This window comes from Oncorhynchus clarkii, chromosome 9 (assembly GCF_045791955.1).
Source record: "Oncorhynchus clarkii lewisi isolate Uvic-CL-2024 chromosome 9, UVic_Ocla_1.0, whole genome shotgun sequence".
Classification (NCBI taxonomy): domain Eukaryota; kingdom Metazoa; phylum Chordata; class Actinopteri; order Salmoniformes; family Salmonidae; genus Oncorhynchus; species Oncorhynchus clarkii.
The window spans coordinates 24,935,517-24,952,937 of record NC_092155.1 but is presented as its reverse complement, the minus strand read 5'-3'; the positions used below and the strand labels follow the sequence as shown (position 1 = coordinate 24,952,937).

The window sequence follows — 17,421 nt, the reverse complement described above, 5'->3', positions numbered from 1 at the left end:
AACAAACATTTTATCATGCTGCTCATAGAGACATTTGTCCAACAAACATTTTATCATGCTGCTCATAGAGACATTTGAACAGAAATCCAATATGATAGACTAAGCGTTGGCACCCATCTTTTAACCAGTTTAGTAACTGTGAATCAGCTGGCAAGGCAAGGTTTAACTCCTCCTTCGGGAAGCACCTTGTTTTTCTGTTGAACAGGCCAGAAAGAAAAGGCAAAAAAAAAGTATATTTTAAAGAGCTAGAAGAAAAACCTAGCTTCATTTGATCAGGTGTGCATAGAATCTGAGAGGGATAAGAGGTGAGATACTACTTCCCAATAGCAATACTTCTCTTTGGCTCTTGTCATGACTGTCCACGAGAATCCAAAATAGGTCAGATAAGGTTTGCAATGAAACTTCAATTAGACCCACTCTCACCCATAGAGGGGGAAGGAAAGAACTAGTGGGGATTATCAACTCACGCCCTGTTGTAAATCAAGGGAGAAGATTCAGGCCTGTGCTCTCAGGATTCAAAGGAATGTTCTTTGTCTCAACAGACTTTTTCCCGCTGAAACTCTGACAAGTTCAAAAGCGAATACTGGAACAATATTTCTAACGTAGAACCAGGGAATATCAGAGGCAATCTATAGAACACTAATGTCATTTCGTTTGTTATTTTATGTCATTAAAAATGTTAAAGGAAATACTGTAACTTGGAAAGTATACACACTACATATATGAAGTTTCCATACTATGCGTGGTGCATGTAATATGAAAAATGATGAAGGTGATTTTTTTAAGAGAGGGATGTGTTTGAGAAGCTATAAGAGATAATTGTTTTCCATTAACTTTGCACACTCAGTAGTCATCGCCCCGGAGTGAGGTCAGAGAACGTGCCTGCCGGAACCGCCCCTTTCGAGCAAAATGTATAAATGATTAGACCAGAAAAGCGTGAAGCTGCAGCTGCACGTTTAAAATGGTTTGAACTTTGAATCTCAACACGAGGTGGAGAAGATAAACTCACCTCCTGGACAATCACTGGTATGGCTGATTAGCTGTCCTAAGTAAAGTATCTTCAAAAGCGAAATATGAACCATCCTGTTCCTCTTCTCAAACCATTGTGTTATGCGACTCTCATCACCCCACTGAAGAACCATCGATACGGCTGGCTAGCCTATCAAGAGCGAATGGAAGAAAAATCAACTCTGTAGTTCTGTTCAGGACTACATGACAAGTCACCGGATACCGGACAACTAGGAAGAAGGACAACAGTAGAAGAGTTGTTGGAACCATTTTGGAAAATCAGAGCCTATCACGTAAATACATTCAGGATTTCTTACTCACAGTGGGCGGCATTTCTTGTGCAAAGTATATGGTTACTGCGGCGAGAGTAGTTTCTGAATGTACCAATGTTAAGTGTCCCTCTCCATCTCTTCTTTAACAAGCAGCCAGGTTGTTGTCATTCCGCTAGGGACATGTTTTTGGCATATTAAGTCTCCAGTCAATAACCGGTACAGAGTGTGTATGTTTATCCTGTGTTCCATGTAATTAGCTAGTAAATAAATAATTAAACCAATTTGTGTAGTACTGAATCATAAGTAAGGCTGATGCAAGGAGGTTACGACTGTTCAGAATGATATGATATGAGGTTATGATTAATATGTTTATAGATGTGATGGGTAAACCTTTTAGAGTTTAATTCAGGAGATGGTAACTTAATTAAAAAATTGGGTCTTCAGATTAATGTTAAAGTCAAGCCATGACACTCTTCTTCATCACAGAGAACATACACTGACAAAACATTAGGAACCCCTGCTCTTTCCATGACAGACTGACCAGGTGAAAGCTATAATCCCTTATTGATGTCCCCTGTTAAATTCACTTCAATCAGTGTAGATGAAGGGCAGGAGAGGTTAAAGAATAATTTTTAAGCCTTGAGACAATTGAGACATGGATTGTGGATGTGTGCCATTCAGAGGGTGAATTGGCAAATGTTTTAAGTGCCTTTGAAAGGGGTATGGTAGTAGGTGCCAGGCGCACCGGTTTGAGTGTGTCAAGAACTGCAACGTGCTGGGTTTTTCACACACAACAGTTTCTCATGTGTATCAAGAACGATCCACCCCACAAAAGACATCCAGGTAACTTGACACAACTGTGGGAAGCATTGTAGTCAACATGGGCCAGCAGCATCCCTGTGGAAGGCTTGACACCTTGTAGAGTCCATGCACCGACAAATTGAGGCTGCTCTGAGGGCAAAAGGGGGTGCAACTCAATATTAGGAAGGTGTTCCTAATGTTTTGTACGCTCAGTGTATAATATTGCTGCAAATAACTCTTGGAGTATGTGTTGATCGAAGCTGTAAACTGTTTGGCAGTGGGTTGTCTTCTTCAATAAGACCTTGTTCAAAAACAGTGATGGCACTTGGGAGATCACAGAAAACTCTTGAATCACATCTTGTTCTTTAAACAGAACTTGTTTTTCTGTATTCCTCTTCTTGCTAAATTGCCAAGACATTGAAGGAGGTTTCAGGCAGGAGCACCTGATTCTTGACCATGATGTATGAGTAAAATGTGTCCAAAGCATGATGTACTGTAGATCTGTGCGTTTCTCCAGAACGCTCTCTCAAAACAGTGGAAACAAACCAGCACATAACTGGACTGAAACATGTTGTGAACACATTTTTAATTTCCTTTCACATACATCACAGTTTATGTTTTTTGCCAGGAATTGTCAAAGAAATTCTGAACGTATTCCTCAACTCCCTCCTGTGAACATCCAAGAATCTCTATATAGCATGGATTTTCAAGGAGTGTCTTCAGAATGTCTAAAGCTCCTGGTCTGCTAGCGATGAGTAGAAATGATCTGGGTAAAGATGTTTTTACTCAAAAGGTCCCCAGGATTATCTTCCAGGGATCTTTTCTGGTTGAGGTCATTGCTGGAAATTGCTGCAACACAGAAAGAAACCTTCAACTCATCAAAACCTTCCAGGCTGAAGATGATCTTCTCTGGATGGGAGTGAATGTGTGGAATAACTGGCTTCAAGTCTGGATTGCAGTTCAGTATAACATCAGCGAGACTCACGTCACGATGAATGAGATTTACCTGCTAGCACATTCAGAGAAAGACATTCAAAAACGGTCTGAAAAAAGTCATCTGGACGCCCAATCCAACATGATTTTCTGAGTGCTTGGCCTTGTAATAGAACAGTTCTTCCCTCTTCTCCATATTGATCAGGTTCAAACAGTCTCTCTATGCTGGTGTTCTGACGGTCCATGGTCCTCAGAACATTCTGCAAGGCAGCCCCGCGCAAGCTTATCTCCTGCCCTCTCTCCCACTCGTTTCTGTGTTTCTGGACCATTGAGTGCGTCTCTCAAATGTGGAAGAGATATTCTTGCACTGTAGAAGTTCTCAGATTTCATCTGTTCCAGGTAATCATCCCTGACCGGTTCTGGGTTTTTCTCCATGATAAGCCAAGGATATTTCTCCTTTCGAAATCCCGTAGAAAGCCTCCTTCTGGGTTGGAGTGGACAGGGCAGAGTACAGCTCCCTCATTTGATCCTGGCTGGTTTTGGCCTTCTGGATCTTAGGGTAGACCTTTTAATGGGTCCAATTCTGTGAGACTAGGGAATCTGCTATGAGGTCTGCCCTGTGCTTTTCTACAAACGGGACTTCACTAGTGTTGGACCTTTTGGATCTGGCCTTCTAAATCATAGTCTTTATGTGAGTGGTCATCCAAGAGTATATGTAGTCATAATCAGCAACAAGTACACTGCCAACAAACAAACTTTGTGTCCATAGAGAATATTGTTTCAGCTCTTACTCTAAAAGAGCATTATATGAATTTTCACAATATTATTCCAAACTCATAGTGTGGAGATGTACAGTGCCTTCAGAAAGTATTCTCACCTCTTGACTTTTCCACATTTCGTTGTGTTACAGCCTGAATTGAAAATGGATTAAATTAAGATGTTGTGTCACTAGCCTACACACAATACCCTATAATGTCAAAGTGGAATAATGTTTTTAGACATCTTTACAAATTCATAAAAAATGAAAAGCTGAAATGTCTTGAGTCAATACGTATTCAACACCTTAGTTATGGCAAGCCTAAATAAGTTCAGGAGTAAACATTTGCTTAACGAGTCATATTATAAGTTGCATGGACTCATGGACTCATAAGTGCAATAATAACAGTGTTTAACATGATTTTTTATGACTTTTTCCTCATCTCTGTACCCCACACATACAATTATCTGTAAGGTCCTTCAGTCGAGCAGTGAATTTCAAACACAGATTCAACAACAAAGACCAGGGAAGTTCTTCCAATGCCTCGCAAAGAAGGCCACCTATTGGTAGATGGGTAAAAAAAAAGAGCAGACATTGAATATCCCTTTGAGCATGGTGAAGTTATTAATTACACTTTGGATGGTGTATCAATACACCCAGTCTCTACGAAGATACAGGCGTCCTTCCTAACTCAGTTGCTGGAGAGGAAGGAAACCGCTCAGGGATTTCACCATGAGGCCAATGGTGACTTTAAAACAGTTATAGAGTTTAATAGCTGTAATAGGAGAAAACTGAGGATGGATCAACAACATTGTAGTTAGTTACTCCACAATACTAACCTAAATTACATAGTGTAAAGAAGGAAGCCTGTAGAGACTATTTTTTTAAATGTTCAAATTTCTCTTCCACTTTACATTACATTACAGAGCATTTTACATTACAGAGTATTTTACATTACAGAGTATTTTACATTACAGAGTATTTTACATTACAGAGTATTTTGTGTAGATCGTTGACAAAAAAAGGACAATTAATCCCACCTTGAATACATTCTGAAGGAACTGTATATAAAACACTGTAAAAATCACATTTTTGACTGCAAACATGTTGTGCTGGGTGGTATGTACTCCACAGCAGATTTCAAATGTACCTGATTCCTGGATTGGGAGGAATATTGAAGATACTATGGGAGATTCTCATGCCATGGATAAAAACATCCTTTTCACAAAAATTCTTAAGAGCGCTACACATCCGACGAGAATCGTAGGCCACCCTGCCTCCCCTAGTTGCTATAGAAACATGGTATACGTTGCCAAGGCATCGGGAAATGTGAGTGGGGCAACCAGGTTCTATCGCTTTCTCACACGCCAACACACACATGCTCCTACCCCCGCATCTTACAAGACCATCTCTTCACCTTACTCAAACCAGCGCTTCTCCTCTGTAATAACTGCATTTTCTCATACACACACACTGATCTTCAAACACTTACATATTCCTGTGTGAAGTCTATGAGGTTCTGGAGGTCGATGTCGTCACGGTACGCCCGGATGTTATTGTTGATGAAGAAGTTGAGCTGGTCCTTGATCCAGTCCTTAAAGACAAAGGCCAACACTCCAGCCGTCAGCTCCAGGAAGAAGATGATCCCCAGGAATACAGAGAACTGGAACACAGGAACAGGGGGATAAAGAGAGTCATAAAGAGAGGGGGAAAGAGAGGGATAAAGAAAGGGGGAAAGAGGGATAACGAGAGGGGAAAAGAGAGGGATAAAGAGAGGGATAGCGAGATGGGGAAAGAGGGATAACGAGAGGGGGAAAGAGAGGGATAAAGAGAGGGGAAAGAGGGATAACGAGAGGGGGAAAGAGAGGGATAAAGAGAGGGTGAAAGAGGGATAAAGAGAGGGGGAAAGAGGGATAACGAGAGGGGGAAAGAGAGGGATAAAGAGAGGGTGAAAGAGGGATAACGAGAGGGGGAAAGAGGGATAACGAGAGGGGGAAAGAGAGGGATAAAGAGAGGGTGAAAGAGGGAACGAGAGGGATAAAGGGTAACAAGCATACACAAAGCTAGGATTTAGCACTGAAGATTTGGTCCTGTGTTTCTCCTTCCATTCCTGGGGAATCAACCTCCAGGCAGTGCACATATTTGTTTTAGCCCAGCACTAACACACCTGACAGAAGTGTTCTGTAATAACTGATGTGTGAGACGGGACATGGTTTCCCAGCCCCAGAAAAAGGCTACACATCATGGACTAAACATGTGGGACAGAGCCGCGGGAAGTACAGGCGCTAAGTCTGGGGAAGGTGTGGGAGTTCAAGAGGGAGCCAATCATCTATATAACATACATAAATGATGTATATACACACACACATAGAAATGTGTATGTCTATGGGAGCCAACTGGGAGTGAGAGAGTCGTGGACGTACAAACTTGAGCAGTAAGGTGTTTTCCCTCAGCGCTCCGATGCAGCCGGCGAAGCCCAGGATAAACATGACCCCTCCCGTCACCAGGAAGAGCCAGACAGGGTCAAAGCCCCCCAGGTCTGTGATGGACGAGATGTTGGAGAGAACACCCTGGAGAGAAACAAACAAACAAACAAACAAATGAAAGAGAGAGAGAGAGAGAGAGAGAGAGAGAGAGAGAGAGAGAAAGAGAGAGAGAGAGAGAGAGAGAGAGAGAGAGAGAGAGAGAGAGAGAGAGAGAGAGAGAGAGAGAGAGAGAGAGAGAGAGAGAGAGAGAGAGAAAGAAAGAGAGAAAGTGTTGGTTAAAAAGGAAGCTATAAAACCATGTGAGGGAATAGAATGCATAAAAGGCAAGATGAATAGGACATGTAAGGGGTCAAGTGTTAAAAAAACTCAGAGACTTCTAATTTAGAGTTCCTCTATTCCACTACGACCCAAACCTGTGTAAGGAATTCATAAAAAGTCCTTGATCAAACAGAGGTTCTGTTTTGGCCTGGGATACCTCAGTACCAGGCACCACTATCATTCTAAGGTTAACTCCCTATTATAATACAGTATGTCAAGCTGTCAGCCTTGGTATTTTCTCCCAGCTCCTCCCTAGTAGATTTTTTGAATTTTTTTCTATTTAACTAGGCAAGTCAGTTAAGAACAACTGACTTATTCAGGCGCAGAACAACAGATTATTACCTTGTCAGCTCGGGGATTCGATCCAGCAACCTTTTGGTTACTGGCCTAACGCTCTAACCACTAGGCTAACTGCCACCCCGGATTCTATCATTCTAATAAAAACAACTATGTTTGTATTCAACTAAAACAACTCATGCACTTCCTCCTTACTGGTTTTGTGCTTCTTTACTGGTTAGACCCAAGACCCAGGATAGACAAACTATAGACAACACAACAAGCACATTAGTAAGACAAAATGGCTCCTACAAGGCCTGTATGTCAGAGCAAGGCAAAAGGGTAGACAGTGCCCTTATGGGTGTTTCTGGTGTTGTTTCCATAATTTTCACAAATTACTCCAAATACTCCCAAGTTTGAGAACTTGGGCTGTCTTATATCAAAGATAATGCTTGGAAGCCTGGTGCTGGTCAGCAGGTGGCTTCCTTCTCTTCCAGACACAAGGGGGGTAAATGACAATGGGTGGGAAAAGACTGATTGTATATTGCACTTAATTGAACATTTCTTTGTTAAATAAGACCTTATTTGATGGTCTTACTGGGTCCTTATGTTACCCAGTCTCCTTATGTTACTCACCTTCTCATTCCATGCCCATAGTCCGATTCCAAGGAAGGCCACACCCAGCAACTGAAAGGGACGACAGAAAGACAATATGTCACATTAATCACGTGCATCGTATGCTGTCACAAATCTCAGAGACAAAAAAAGAGGGTGAAACCTCTCCTTCCTGCACTCAAGTTCACCTTTGTCGAAATGTATTATCTTTCAATTTCACCCTTGACACTTAAAAAGGTTTCCTCCACATCATGGGTGTCAGCGATGCTCGTCAGTTACATAAACACACAACTCTCATTATTTCACCTTCCAATACTAAATTGCATGTTTGAACATCTTCACTTGCATATTATAAACAGGAGTCAAGGATTTAAAAAAGCCAGAATGTACAATTCTCCCAAGGAATTCCTCACTCAACTGAAAACATATGCCCAGTCAGAATATTAGCGATTTGATTTCTGGGACAATTTTGTGAAACCCTTATTCTGAAAAGCCAGGTTTGACCAATGAAATAGATTGACGATGGACGTTTGACAGAACTAACTAACTAACTTGGTGATAACATCTTCAACTGCTATCTCAGTTGAAAGGGAGAGACAAGTCTGGAGGTGCCTCCCTCCCTATCTGACCGTCTGTCCGTATGTTTGTCTATTCTGTTTCTCTGCCTGCCTGTCCGTACATCCGTCTGTCTGTCTGAGAGGAAGCTGTGGGGTGGGGCCAGGCGTCTGGAATCTGTCTGAATGCAGCGGACCATTTCCAAATGACAACAACAGGAAGTGAACGAGACAGGCCCAAGCTGTCCAACCTTCCAGCTCGGATTGAACAGGCCCTATCAGCCAGCGCTGTGCAACTTTGCTATATGTCACGGAATGATATGAACAAACGGCTGCATTTATACGCCAGCTACAGGGGACATTGGGACACTGGCAGAGTGGCCATTGCACCCCATCTGGTTGCAGTCTGGCATCGTTTGCAAACTATTACTCTATCCTGAACAACACTGTTCTCCTGTTAGTGTACCAGGGCCACTTCATGTGGTTGTAATACAGAGCTGTTGGCTAAGGGCTGGTCTGAGATCTGAGGCCTAGGGGCAAGTATAAAGAGGGTGCCACAACCAACAGAGACATGTGGCTAGAGCTATAAAGAAGAGCAGCACACCCCTAAACTTCGATCAGACATCGTTCTATGATCAATGATACAAGTTCATTGTCACTCTGGAGAAGAATGACTGCAACATGTAGGGTGATGGCGCAGTTTGGTCAGTGCTCTGCATATTTACTGTATGTGAGAGGAAGGACCAGAAAGAGCCGTCCTGTGTGTTCTGATGGCTGGGATACCCAAACGGCTTGGATCAATAGGCTACACTAACATGAGAGACAAGAGCCAAGCCTCGACAGCTGGGTGATGGACATAGTCAATGCACTCATACACCCACACTCATGCACACCCATACACACACACACACACACACACACACACACACACACACACACACGTGCAAATCACAAATGGAGTGATACACGTGCATGTATACACACAGTAATGTGGTAGCTTGATGTTCTCATAAAAACACAGATACCCCAGCTGTGGCTAAAACAACACGTCAGAGGGATGGATAGTCCCGGTTAAAGCAACCCTCCTCCATCTTGGTTTCTGCCTACAGTGAGGCCCTAATGGTTGTTTGGGTGGGTGTTGGCAAATGTAACGGCTCTGAGTTGTTTGAATTCTACCTAAAGACAATGAGGGTGGTTTTGGGTAGCCCAGAGCTGTTTGTGCTCCTGCCAACGCTATTGCTGTCAGTCAAGCCAAACAGGACCATGAGTGACAGGGAGCTGGCATGATAGCACAAACAAACTGGCTAGGTTTTGGGGGGGGCGATTATATCAATATCCTGAAAAAAAATGCTTGGTGATTCGTAGAACAGCCTAACTACTAAGTTCCTTCCCCTTGACAACAATGCCTAAAGGCATCTGTTGTCGTGACAACAGAGAGCACTTCGACTTGTCATTCATCTCAGCAAGGCTCACGGTCACATACCATGTCTTCAGAAAGTACTCATGCCCCTTGACTTATTCCACATTTTCTCATGTTACAGCCTGAATTCAAATTCAAAAAATAGATTTTTGTCTCACCCATCTACACACAACACCCCATAATGACAAAGTTAAAACATGTTATTGAAAATAAAATACAGAAATGCCTTATTTACATAAGTATTCACACCTGTGAGTCAATACTTTGTAGAAGCATCTTTGGCAGTGATTACAGCTGTGAGTCTTTCTGGGTAAGTTTCTAAGAGCTTTCTACGCCTGGATTGTGCAACATTTGCCCACTATTATTTTCAAAATTCATTGCTAGACAACCATTTTCAGGTCTTGCCATAGGTTTTCAAGTAGATTTAAGTCCGAACTGTAACTCTTGAACATTCACTGTCTTCTTGGTAAGCAATTCAAGTGTAGATTTGGACTTTGGAAAGGTGAATTCATCTCTCAGTGTCTGCTGAAAAGCAGACAACAAGGTTTTCCCTTAGGATTTTGCCTGTGCTTAGCTCCATTCAGTTTATTTTTTATCCAGAAAAACTCCCCGGTCCTAAACGATTACAAGCATAAACATAACATGATGCAGGTACCACTATGCTTGAAAATATGGAGAGTGGTACTCAGTAATGTGTTGTAATGGATTTGCCCCAAACATTTTGTATTCAGGACAAAAAGTGAATGGCTTTGCCACATTTCTTTGCAGTATTACTTTAGTGCCTTGTTGCAAACAGAATGTATGTTTTGGAATGTTTGCATTCTGTACAGACTTTATTCTTTGCCCTCGGTCAATTAGGTTAGCATTGCGCAATAACTGCAATGTTGTTGATCCAGCCACAGTTTTCTCTTAGCACAGCCATTCAACTCTGTAACTATTTTAAAGTCCCCATTGGTCACATGGTGAAATCCTTGAGCGGATTCCTTCCTCTTCAGCACTTTTATTGGCTACCAGTTCAGCGACAATGGAGTCAAATGCGAGAAAGTAAACTGTATTACCATAAAGGGATATTGTCATACAGTGTGTGAACCAGAATTGGGATGAGAATAATAGTGTCAGGCTAAATCTCAGGTTGTTAAATGCTGTGTCAGGGGCAATTTATGGCCGACACACACTGTGGGTCATGTAGCCTAGATATGGTTGGTTCACTGTGCGTTTTGAAGCACAATCTGCATATTTAGGGAAAAGAGAAAATGTGTCTGGTCCTCTGGGGCCCGTTTCGAATGTGTCCTCGTCGAAGGATGAGCCATGATGAATAAAGTCACCCTAAATAAAATAACCCTTGGGAGTAGGGTTGAACTGCATACATGTCAGGTTAGGGTTGGTTTTCTGTAAATCGTTGAAAGATCGATTATTGGTTACTTAGTACACAAACCTATTAGCTATTTGTTTATGAACAGTATCACTATAATAAATGATCCCTTCAGCCATTGAAAGCAAGACGGCTGAAACGTTTGTAGGAAAATGCAAACTGTACCTACGCCACTTCTGTAATTCCCCGAGATTACACTGAATATCAAAATGGCTGGCAAGACCTGGTAGCTTTCCAAAAACCAAATAAACATTCAAATGTAGGTAACTCGACCCCAAAGTAGGTCACTATGTAGGAACTATGGTGCCATTTGGGATGCAGAATACATTAGGCAAGTGTATCACTTCAGAGATGATTCACCACGAGACTAATCCATATACTTAAACAAATCGAATTGTATTCGTCACATGCGCCGAATACAACAAGTGTAGAATTTACAGGGAAATTCTTACTTAGGAGCCCTTTCCCAAAGATGCAGTTTACAAGTAGGAATATTAACAAATAGATCAAAAGAAAATAGTAATACAACAAAATAACAATAACGAGGCTATATACAAGGAGTACCACTGGTACCGAGTCAGTGTACTGGGGTATGAGGTAGTTGGAGTGACTGACTGAGGTTATATGTACATGTAGGTTTGGTTAGGTGATTGATTGAAGTACATGTAGGTAGGGGGTGAAAACAGAAAGTCTGGGTAGCTGTTTAATTAACTGTTCAGCAGTCATGGCTTTGGGGTAGAAGTTGTTCAGGAGCCTTTTAGTCCCAGACTGCTCCCGCTTGCCGTGCGGTAACAGACTGACTTGGGTGGCCGGAGCCTTGGACAAGGAGCTCGGCCCCAGTGACGCGCTGGGCCGTACGCACTACCCTCTGTAGCTCCGTGCGGTTGGATGCCGAGCAGTTTCCGTACCAGGCGGTGATGCAGCCAGTCAAGATGCTCTCGATGGTGCAGCTGTAGAACTTTTTGAGGATACGAGGGCCCATGACAAATCTTTCAAATCAACACAGTCAGATACGGGAGAAGAGCTGACTAAAAATGTAATATCTCCACGGGCCAGAGGACAATCTGAACTCTAAACTCACAACTGTAGTGATAGGGTAAAGAGAGTCGGAGGATTCTCATTGTGTATAAAGCTGTAGTCATAATTCACACTCACTCCTCTTTGGCACATTTGACGTGACGTGACAATGACAAATCACAACGCAAACCCTTTGGTTTCCATGGTCCCTGTTTTGTAAAGACTCCAGTTGTGTAATATGTGATCTCGAACTTCACCAGACACTGTGAGGTACTCCAGACAATGGTCCCAGATGGACCCCCCAGAGAGAAAACTATTACAAAAATACCACAAGCAATGTTTCTCCTGGCTGCCATTCTGTTGCTGTAGCTGTGTCCAAAGCCTTTATTCATCCACCGGACTTTAATTCATTACAGCCCGATGAGAACTCGTTGTAATGTTGATACAATGTTGATACGATGTTGATACAAATGTGCGAAAGCCTGCAAATATTACATTCCAATGTCAGATAAAATGACAATTCTTTGGGTTATTAATGATAGTTTTAAAATGTGGTTGATAGGGATTTCAGTGAGTCAGGCCTATTGTTGGCCATGGCATGGATGTGTGGCTTCAATGACAAACAGAAAGCTTGGATTTAAAAGAATACACAGTGACAGAAAGTTTAACGCTGATACTGCACTCATGATCCCATTGGAAATTCGGCCAATAAATTATTGACGCAACCTCTCTTCAGTGGCACCAGCTCCATTTATAAATCTGATATCATGAGCACTTCGGTATTACACAACGCAATACCCTCCAAAGACATTTAGGATAGAGTTGTGTAGTTTATCAAAGCCCTCTCACATGGATCTTGGATATATATATATATATATATATATATATATATATATATATATATATATATATATTGTCACATGTTGACGACAACGGGCAACCGTAAAGGGCTTCTCACATGCAAACCATCTCTATGGTCCTAGCTTGCTTTATCTCAGAATCAGAGACGTTACTGGCATTAGGCATTACCCAGAAATTCCATAACTCTTCACCATCATTCCCATTAATCTCAACATCTGTACCAGCTTTACCACAAATAGATGATCAAAAGTACATTATAGTACAGAATGCAGAGCCATGCCAGCGACATGGCTAGAACTATCATGGCAGGTGAAATCAGGCTCTTGCAGCCGCATCACTTAAGACCACAATAATGCTCAAACCATTAGCAGACCACTGGCTCTCACGACCATGGACATGGTCAATGGCACTGAAAGCAGACAATGCCGAATGGGACGGACTTTAGGAGGAAGGTCAGAGGGAGGGGTTGAGGGGAACAAAGGCGATGGAGGACGTTGAATGGGATTACATTAGCATTGAATTAACCAGGCGACCATTTCTGCCAAACTCCTGCGAGCCAGCATAAGACCTTAGAGAGTCACATGACCTGTACGTAATCCTAATGGGAAAAGCTCTCCTTGGTCAGCTATTCCCAGTCCAAAAACCTTACAGAGGCAACAGAAGAAGAAAAGCATCATGGGAAGACTTTGCCTTTTTTTGAATCTTCAAGGAAAGACATTGAAGAGACAAATTTGTTTTTCAGAGATAGGCTTATTATATAAAAATGTCCTTGTTATGGTCTTTGTCCCTCTGGACATGACCCTTAAACTCTGGCTCATGCATTTCTCTAACAGGGCAGTTAAAACTAAAGGGGAATAAGAAACACAGACGTGAGTCCAAAACATGTTTTCCCAACAATAGTGAGGTTTTGTTTAGTAAATTAACCTATTTTTCCAGCTACTTGGTATCATATAATGAGCTCTCCCTGTCTGAGATGAAGTCACTGAAATAATGATGGGATCTTTAGAAGCTATCCTCCTTTTTCAGTGTTGTCAGTCCTACAATCAATGGTATACTGTAGGTTCGCAGTAGATCTGAGACAATTCACTAATAGGCCTAGTCACAATTAGATTAGGTGTGGAGGCTAAGTGTTAGGTAAACAATAAGCTGTCTTGGAATGGACATTCATTAGGCCAGGCCTACTTTTCACAAGGAAAAACTGAGTGGGAATTGAGTAGACATAACCCACTACGCATGGATCGAGGCCAACGTCTTTTACAAGTCTTTTTGTGGACTTTTTTTTTTTTACTCTTCTTTGGTGCGATCTGGAACGGCCTCGATTTCAACGTCCATGGACATAGATTTGTCGGGAAAAGATTGTGCTGTGCTCTACTGTACTGTGCTTTCCTTTCCAAACTTGTGAAACATACAGTTGAAGTCGGAAGTTTACATACACTTAGGTTGGAGTCATTAAAAATTGTTTTTCAACCACTCCACAAATTTCTTGTTAACAAACTATAGTTTTGGCAAGTCGATTAGGACATCTACTTTGTGCATGACAAGTCATTTTTCCAACAATTGTTTACCGACAGATCATTTCACTTATAATTCATTGTGTCACAATTCCAGTAGGTCAGAAGTTGACATACACTTTGTTGACTGTGCCTTTAAACAGCTTGGAAAATCCCAGAAAATGAAGTCATGGCTTTAGAAGCTTCTGTTAGGCTAATTGACATAATTTGAGTCAATTGGAGGTTTACCTGTGGATGTATTTCAAGGCCTACCATCAAACTCACTGCCTCTTTGCTTGACATCATGGGAAAATCAACAGAAATCAACCAAGACCTCAGAAAAATAATGTAGACCTCAACAAGTCTGGTTCATCCTTGGGAGCAATTTCCAAATGCCTGAAGATACCACGTTCATCTGTTCAAACAATAGTATGCAAGTATAAACACCATGGGACCATGCAGCGTCACACCGCTCAGGAAGGAGACGTGTTCTTTCTCCTAGAGATGAACGTACTTTGGTGCGAAAAGCGTAAATCAATCCCAGAACAACAGCAGGAAGACCTTGTGAAGATGGTGGAGGAAACAGGTACAAAAGTATCTATGCCCACAGTAAAACGAGTCCTATATCGACATAACCTGAAAGGCCGCTAAGCAAGGAAGAAGCCACTGCTCCAAAACTGCCATAACACTGCCAAGTAGATGTCCTAACCGACTTGCCAAAACTATAGTTTGTTAACAAGAAATGTGTGGAGTGGTTGAAAAACAAGTTTAAATGACTCCAACTTAAGTGTATGTAACTGTATATTGAACTGTATATTGAAGCAACATCTCAAGACATCAGTCAGGAAGTTAAAGCTTGGTCCCAAGTGGGTCTTCCAAATGGACAATGACCCCAAGCATACTTCCAAAGTTGTGGCAAAATGGCTTAATAACAAAGTCAATTTATTGGAGTGGCCATCACGATGCCCTGACCTCAATCCTATAGAACATTTGTGGGCAGAACTGAAAAAGCGTGTGCAAGCAAGGAGGCATACAAACCTGACTCAGTTACATTTTTTACTAGTATTAAATGTCAGGAATTGTGAAAAACTTAGTTTAAATGTATTTGGCTAAGGTGTATGTAAACTTCCGACTTCAACTTAGCTTTCTATGATTGGTTCAGATTTGGTCTGGTCCGGACTTGACCACATCTGAACCAATCATTTGATGGGTCCGGATCAGACCAAATCTGAACCAATCATAGACACCTGTGTTTCACAAGTTTAGACAGCAATGCACAGTACAGTAGAGTACAGTACAGTAAAGAAAAGTAGAGTGTAGTACAATACAGTAGAGCACAGTAGAGTACAGTATAATGTACTGTATTGTACCCTACTTTACTCTGATGTACTCTACTGTACTGTTCCCTACTAAATTAAACTATACAATACTCTACGGAATACAAATCTTCTGTACTGTATCGTATTGTACCGTACTGTACTCTACTGTACCGAGCTGTGCCATACTCTATAGTGCTGTTCAAACTAATGAAATATAGACTAGACGTCTATGATTCCTTCAGACTAGTCTAGACTGACCAAATGTGTACATGTTTGGGGGCGGAGCTCATTAGAACAGTATGCTTTGCATGTGTTTAATTTTCACATTTACATTTTGGTGATTCAGCAGATGTTGTTAATCAGAGCGACGTACAATCAATGCATTCAATTAGGGTAGATAAACAACAACAGGTCAATTACTGAGACTGTTATTGTAGTTGAAGTGGACTGTTGGTTTATTTAGTAGGACTACTTTGAACATTATCACTGACAATTTTAAGCTTTTGTAAAAGCTAACATAAGTGCATGTGACATATGGCAGCAATAATAAATATTCTATATTGCAATCTTTTCTATATTATATGGATTACTTGAGCATGTACAGTATGTGCATTTGAAATGTGTCCATAGAATCAACGACAAAAAAATACGTATAAATTACATATTTTCCACTTTCATTCAGTACCGAAAAACGCCTGTAATATATTTATTTTCAATCTCCAGAAAAGATGCCACTTCAACGTTCGGATTTTAAACGTTTTTTCAACAGAATTTTGCTTACTGGGAATGTAGTCCCGATGATGATAATAACTAGTACATATTCATGTTTATGCAACCATTCGCATGTGAGGAAAAACTTTTCACAATGATGTTCGTTGGTCCCGACAAACGAGGACAGAAAGCGGATTACCGGGAACGGTGGAGACTGAAAATTAAAAAGTGCTCTGAGTAGCAGTCTATGTGAAGGCTATTGTGCATATTCACAAACCAATATAAGCAAGTTAAAAAATAGCTTGCAATGCATGGCAACACAACCAAAGTGGTTTGCTGCTATACACACATCGAAAGATCACATGCTCTCATTTATTATAGTTTTTAACAGACGATAATTTAATACATCAATAGACCAACAGCTTGTGTAGCATCTTTGGTCGTAAAATCCTCATAGGAATATTATTCACAATAATTAGGCTATTATAATATCACTTAAGCCATTTCCTCTAGCTGGGCCTACAGTTGAATTTTACAACATCAGATTGCAGATTCAAAATTGCCCAAATGTAAGACAATAAGAGTGGCAAATAGAAAGAAGAGAAACACACTTACCCAAAATATTATGTTAAATCCAAAAATAAAATATTTGATGCAGCAACTGACTTCATGGCCTTTAAAATGTTTTCCTGACATACTTGAATTTCATACAGTAGGCTTCATAGACTGATAAATATACCGGATCATAGGCTCGCAGGCGGCAGGTTCAGCTCCTCGGCGATCCAATTCTTGAAACTTGCTGTCTGCTCGGTTCATCCAAATAAAATAAACATACTGTAGCCTATCCCTCGACACAGATGTCACCCTGATAATAAAAGTAGAATAATGCACAATCTAACACTGTAAATAGCAAACAAACGTCAACCTATCCACTCTGCGTTTACAACTAACGGGACCTCTCGGTTGTCACGGATCAAATCGGATAATCGTTCCCCCACAGTTATGGCTGCGTTTTTAAAGAACTACAGCTACAACCAATCAGATGTTTGACTGTTAAGTAGTGGGTTGTTCTTCCTCTTCCTGCTCTTCCTGCCCAATTTTAGCTCGAACCCCTAGTTACCCTAGTGGTTAATAGTGTTTGGCGGTTAATAGTGTTTGGCCAATAACCGAAAGGTTGCTGGTTCGAATCCCTAAACCAGCAAGGTGAAGAA

The 17,421-nt window shown here is 41.3% G+C and overlaps 1 protein-coding gene across 3 annotated transcripts in view; it reads right to left on the bottom strand.

Moving 5' to 3' along the window:
• LOC139416116 (tetraspanin 5a) overlaps positions 1-17,214 on the bottom strand; it is a 28,478-nt gene extending 11,264 nt beyond the window's left edge. For 2 of the 3 annotated variants that reach the window (XM_071164414.1, XM_071164415.1), the window contains exons 1-4: positions 16,826-17,193; positions 7,488-7,538; positions 6,195-6,341; positions 5,264-5,434 (exon numbers count right to left, since the gene is read on the bottom strand). In XM_071164414.1, the coding sequence (XP_071020515.1) occupies positions 5,264-5,434; positions 6,195-6,341; positions 7,488-7,538; positions 16,826-16,906 (450 nt within the window). In that variant the 5' untranslated portion in view covers positions 16,907-17,193. Of the gene's footprint in view, positions 1-5,263; positions 5,435-6,194; positions 6,342-7,487; positions 7,539-16,825 lie in introns of all 3 variants that reach the window. The other variant, XM_071164416.1, reaches the window with a different exon arrangement.
• Positions 17,215-17,421: the final 207 nt, after the last annotated feature.